General features: G+C 41.6%; 1 protein-coding gene across 2 annotated transcripts; it reads right to left on the bottom strand.

Moving 5' to 3' along the window:
- Positions 1-350: 350 nt before the first annotated feature.
- CCDC127 (coiled-coil domain containing 127) lies at positions 351-5846 on the bottom strand. 2 transcript variants are annotated; one of them, XM_016212338.2, is made up of 3 exons: positions 5817-5846; positions 4311-4441; positions 351-1643 (listed from the first exon to the last, which is right to left on the bottom strand). In XM_016212338.2, the coding sequence occupies exons 2-3, from the start codon at positions 4429-4431 to the stop codon at positions 982-984; spliced, it is 783 nt and encodes a 260-aa protein (XP_016067824.1). In that variant the 5' UTR covers positions 4432-4441; positions 5817-5846; the 3' UTR covers positions 351-981. The 2 variants fall into 2 exon arrangements, with proteins under 2 accessions (XP_016067824.1, XP_016067834.1); XM_016212348.2 differs by lacking the exon at positions 5817-5846 and adding an exon at positions 5615-5635.
- Positions 5847-6022: the final 176 nt, after the last annotated feature.

Here is a 6022-nt window from a genome sequence, read left to right as displayed (position 1 = left end):
CTGATCTCCTCACTTCACCCTGTGTGCCTTTCCCTTTGTGTCCTTTCCATGTACTAAATCTTAGCTAGAAGCACAGCTCTGTGCTGGGTCATCAAAGGGGTGGTCTCGGAGTCCCAGGACCTACAGAGGGTAGTAACATTTCTGCACAGCACTGGGGTTAGGATTACTCGAGTGATGTACGTAAAGCATAGTAAAGGCTGATTCATATTAGTTTTGGGAAAAAATAGGGCCATGAATGCCTGCCTACCTATTAGTTTGTGGCAAAAATTGAGATGATGTATGTAAAAACATTTTGTAAAGAGTAAAAAATTACACACACAAGTGGTAGGTATCTTTTAAATTACAGGTATCTTTTATTATATGTCATCACTAATCAATAATATCTGTTTATTGAACACAGACACAAGCCAAATTCCAAACATACACAAGGGTATCAAGCAGCTACAAGAAATCCCTTTTCCCTTTGGTGGGAGAGGTCTTTAAAATAATACAAAACCTTGATAATATTAGTATTTTCCTATTATCATCGGTTAGGCAGTTCTATCCACTACCTCACAACTTCTAAATGTAATTTCAGAATGAAGAAAAATAATTTGAGGAAAAAACAGAAGTTGTTTAGGGAGTGATAAAACAGCAAATTTCTTATAGTGAGGATCACTATTGTATTTCACTTTCTTAAAAACAATTTTACACTAGAGCTAAGATACGAGGTTATGCTCTTTGCTTAATAAAACGCTGACAGCTTAAAAAAATGCTTCTGAGAAACAGCTTCCTTAATGACTATACAGGATCAGGGAGGAAACCCTCTGTCTGCTGAGGACTGCTGTCCTCAGAGGGTGGCAGACTGGAAGGCCACTCTGTACATGTGGCCACAACACAGGCAGTACTGGAAGAAGGGAAAAAGAAAACATCAGATAACTGAGAATGTCACAATGGCAGACTGACCTGAGTCGTCAAAAGAAGTTTTATTTCATTCTTGTCTTACTCTTCTAGTATGGCTTTCTCTACTTTCTTAAACTTTTTCAGTTCGACAATTAGTTCCCAATATTTGAGATACAGCCACATGAGTCTCCCATTTTGGCGTTTGTTGGTGTTCCAGACATCACCACAATAGGTGTCATGCTTAAATATGTCGGTCAAGCCAGCTGCCATTTCTAGGTCCACAGCAACTGGGTCAGTGGATGCTCGGACCAGTAAGTTCTTCTCTATTTCCAGTCGCTTGCTGCGAGGGAGAACCAGGCTGCAGTAGATGCTCTGTCTTTCTGAAAGAGCACCTTCAAACTCCTTCAGCAGAAGCCGGGCTCTCCTCTGCCAGTTTTCTTCCTTTTCCAGGCACCTCAGATACGCACTTCTCAAGGGCTGCAACTGTTGCTTTTCTTGCATGACCTGAGCCCGTTCCTGTTCCAGAAGCTTCTTTTCTTCCACCAACTTGCGTCCCTGAGCAATAAGGGCTTCTCGATAACTAGTTGTTCTGTTTTTTTCCTTTTCAAGTTCCAAAGACAGCTGAGCAACGGCACGTCGGTTCTCTGAGATCATGGCATGGTACTTGGCCTCAAGATCCCGCTGGAAAGCAGCCGTTCTCTGGCGATATGCTTCCCTCTCTTTTTCTATTTCTTTTTGGGACTCTCTAGACCAAATCCAACCTGACATGAATAAATTGAGGGAGAAAAATACATATAATGAAAATCCAGAGCTGAAGTTCTTTAAAGAAAACATAAAGCAGCTAAGACATCATTTCAATAAACTCTTAAGTCCTAAGAGTGACAAAAAAGCTAACATTTTGCATAAAACTACATAATATGCAAACTTCTTACTCAGATAAGGGCTCCCAAAAGATGAGTATGACAGAGTGTCCCCTCTTCAGCCTTCTAATTTTCCATGGCTAAGAAAACCCCACTGCTTTCTTTTGCTCTCAAACCTACTCTAGCCACAGTGCTCCCACGTACTATTGCCAAGGTTTAAAAATGAATTGGGTTATTTGTTGAAAAAATGAATATGGGTATACTTCAAATATTGTTGGCCAGGTTAAAGTGAATTTCAAAGTGTGTTCAGCTTTGCCTGGTCATCACTAGTAAACATCTGAAGTACCAGATGTTTGGTTGCTCTGACAAGGGTACATAAAAAGTAAGGTGGAGAGAGAAGTTCAACGTCAAGACATGGTGTCAATGGGCCACAGTGCGAATGGACTTCCACCCCCGCCTGAGAGTAAGGAGGCAGCATTACCCTTCTGCCAGAGCACTGCCCAAGAAGTCGGCCAAAACAGGTCTGAATAAAAACCACTCTCATAACATAATACCCAAAATGCCCAGATTTCAATGGAAAGTCACTTTTCATACCAAGAATCAGGAAGATCTGAAATTGACTAAAAAAAAAAGCTAATCAGTAGGTGTCAATGCTGAGATGACAGAGAGGTCAGTGTTGCCTGAGAAAGAGATTAAGGCAGCCAACGTATGGAAAGTCTAAGCTAAGAAATAGAAAGTTTCAGTAAAGAAATAGAAGATTAAAAAGTGGAAATTTTAGAACTGAAAAATATAATAACTGAGGGGAAAAACAGGATGCTGAAACAGGTATGAAGAGAGCGAGCCTTGCCAAAGGGCTGAAATATTTGATATATCCCTTACGAACAGAGACATGAAAATCTTTAACAAAATATTAGCAAATATAATTCTACAACATATAAAAAGAATTATACAGTATGATCAAGTGGGGATTATTCCAAAAATGTAAGAGTGGTTCAATATTCAAAAATCAATCAATGTAATCTAACAGATTAGCAGGCTACAGTACAATCAATCAAACAACCATATCAACTGATATAGAAAAACATTTGACAAAACTCAACACCCATTCGTGATAAAAACCCAGAGAAACAGGAATCTAGGGAACTTCCTTGCCTTGACACAGAGGATCTATGAAGAACCTACGGCTACCAGTGTACTTAATGGTGAAAATGCTGAAAGCTTTCCCTGTAAGGTCAAACTACTCAACAGGGTCCTGGAAGTTTCAGCCAGTGAATAAAAAGCGAGAAAGGGAAACAGCCTGGAAAGGAGGAAAACCGCAGTCTCAGATCTTTTACAAAAATTAACTCAAAATGGACCACTCACTTTTCCTGTAAAATGTAAAACTAAAACTTTAGGGAACATATAGGAGAGAATCTTTAGGATCTAAGACTAAACCAAGTTCCCAGACTTAGCATGAAAAGCATGACCCATAAAAGGAAAAGTTGACAAACTGGGTCTTCCTTAAAATTAAAACTTTTGCTCTGTGAAATACTCCATTAAAAGACTGAAAAGACAAGCTACCGACTGAGAGAAGATGTCTGCAAACCAGACAGCTAACAAAGTACTAGAATCTGGAATACAGTAAAAACTCAAAAGTCAGTATTAAAAAACTGTTCAATTAGGAAAGGGCTGAAAGACAGGAACAGACCTTTCATGGAAGACGATACACTGATGGCAAATAAGGAGTGAAAAGATGCTCCACATCCCTAGCCTTTAGGGAAATGTAAATTACAATCCCAGGGGCGATCACTACACACCTACAAGAATGGGTAGGCAGAAACCATAGTGACCACACCAAATGCTGGTGAGGACGCCAAGAAACTGGATCACTCACACACTGCTGGTAAGAATGTAAAATGGTACAGCAACTCTGGAAAACATTTTGGCACTTTCTAAAAAACTAAACATCAACTCTGATGGAGGCTGACAAGTGTTGGTGGTTTTTATGACTCAGTGACCTGCACTGTGCCTGCTTCTCGAAAAAAAGAAAATCCAGCCCTAAGGCTATGCCATTTAGAAGTTCACCAGCCTGCCATCTTGCAAAACACTACTTAACACTAGGAAAGACTACGAGTTGCCAAGAGACTACCTATTGCCTGTGGCTAGGGTGATGAACTCGGTGAGTGAATTGAAAGGTTTAAAATTACAATTACTAATGTAATAATTAGTTTTGACTCTGGGAGAGGCCTGAAGGGACTTTTATTTCTGTTTGTTTTTCAGACTCGTCTCTAGCTTTTACAGCCTTTCAGAATAACCTTTACTTTTGAAGTTCTTGCTCTGGGACTTTTGAAATGATGCTTTTTGTCCCAGAGAAGGGTTGAAGAATATTTTATTTTTTCTTCTTTGTTGTCTTGCTTAGGTAATGTTATCAGAGAAGACTTTTAACTGCATTCTTATAAGGATTCTCCAAAATGTGTGTAATTACAGTGTTGAGAAGTTATATTGCAACATAAGGGTGTTAACTAGACCCCTGGCATAGCTCTACACCATCAGTCCAGAAAATGCAACTCTTAGGAAAATGTGACTTACGAAAAGCAGCCAGTCCCAGCATGGGAACCAGCAGGGCATAATTCCATTTGCTTCCATCACCCCCATCATCCCTGGTATTAGGCCGGATATTCCAATTTGGAGGGTCATTTAAGTTATTCATGAATATATACCTAAAGTAAACAATAAAACCATTAACCATGCAAAAGGAATAAAAAACATGTCACAATTTTATCATCTACGTTGCTCATAGGAATTCTTTTTTTCTTCCAAAAAATGTTGTTCAGACTATGTATGTGTTACACATCACTGAACCTTATGGGATCAAAAGTAGAGGACAAGAAGACCTCAGGTAAAAGTAGCTCACAGTACTGTGGGGACAGAGACATGTCTCAGTAACTGAAATAACAAGTAGAACGAGGAAAACTGTTTAGTATAAAAATGTTTAAAATTATGGTGGTACATTTATACAAAGAAATAGGAAGGTGTCAAAACACTGGCTGCTTTAGGGAAGGTGACAGACACTGAGGGGCTGAGGGGCAGCAAGGGGAGGCTTCATCCGGACACTGGTCCTAACTCCAGCTTACAGACCTTTCTGCCTGAAGCTCCTGGTTTATCTCCATCACCAGGCGTGGGTCTCATGTTAATATGCATCTGCCACTTCACTAAGTGCCTACATTAGGTTGCACATTTTTGCAAAATACAGTCATAAGGGCTTTCGGCCTGTTTCTATGTGACTGTGACAAATCATACAGACTGATGACAAAATAAATAGTCAAAGGACAGTTAAAAAAAAGGAAATTCAACTCAATTTTTAAAAATCTTAATGGGTTTTTCAATAAGCACTTGTTTAACACCTAAAAACCTAAATTCTAATTGGCAATAAGGAAGTGCCAAAAAATATGGCTCAGGACTTCATGTTAAAGAGCTTGGGGTACCCATGGAATAAAAAAGTTATCTGAAAGTACTAAACTGCATGACTTTCAAAGGACATGTGGGAATTGCGGTGTCCATTCCCTCGGGCCTATGGCCTGCGGAAACGTGTAATTCTAGTAAAAGCAACCTAGTCCTACATAAAGACGCAGGTTAGGCGCAAATATATTCTTCATGGCCTTATTTACTAATAGCAAAAATTTGGAAACAACCTAAATGTGAATAGAGTGGGAACGGTCCCTTGTAAACTTACTCAAAATAATTCAAAATGATATTGCACACAATTGCGCCCCAAAAACATCTTAATAGTAATCGAAAGTTATGTGAAGTGCGAGATGATGATCACACTACTTCTGACTATTGCAATATTATTCCCCTACCCTTCCTCCCACAAAGCATCTCAGACATCTCACAGCACAGAACGAAAAACAGAAACATCATCTGCACCGCAGGTGACATCAGGCGAGTGGGTAAAGGCACCCCAGGCTGGACCCGAACCTGACCCGGCCGGGTCCCCAACGCGCTCCACCGCGGGGGCTCGCACAGGAGCGACCAGCCCGCCCCCGGCACACAGCCCGGCCTCCAGCAGCCGCAGCGCGCCGAACCCCAACCTACCCCGGGCCGGAGCGCGGAACAAGGCACCACAGCACACCCCGGTCCGCGAGTCCTCTCTGCGCAGGCGTGGTAATCCCACACTAGCCCCCTCCCCGGGTCGCGGCGAGGTGCGCAGGCGCGATTTCTCTTCCAGCAGTGACCAGGGGCGCGGCGTGGTGCGCAGGCGCAGTGTCCTCCGGCCTCGACCCCGGGCGCGGCGAGGTGCG

The sequence above is a fragment of the Miniopterus natalensis genome, chromosome 3 (genome assembly GCF_054644295.1).
Source record: "Miniopterus natalensis isolate mMinNat1 chromosome 3, mMinNat1.hap1, whole genome shotgun sequence".
Classification (NCBI taxonomy): domain Eukaryota; kingdom Metazoa; phylum Chordata; class Mammalia; order Chiroptera; family Miniopteridae; genus Miniopterus; species Miniopterus natalensis.
Note: the sequence above shows the minus strand (reverse complement) of the source record. Positions and strands in the feature narration are given on the sequence as shown.

What these genes read in the sequence shown, in the direction of transcription:
- CCDC127 (XM_016212338.2), bottom strand. Translation starts at nt 4,431, where the DNA reads ATGAATAACTTAAATGACCCTCCAAATTGGAATATCCGGCCTAATACC. An exon ending in GCTGGGACTGGCTGCTTTTC is followed by an intron (nt 1,644 to 4,310) that starts GTAAGTCACATT and finishes TATTCATGTCAG; the next exon opens with GTTGGATTTGGTCTAGAGAG.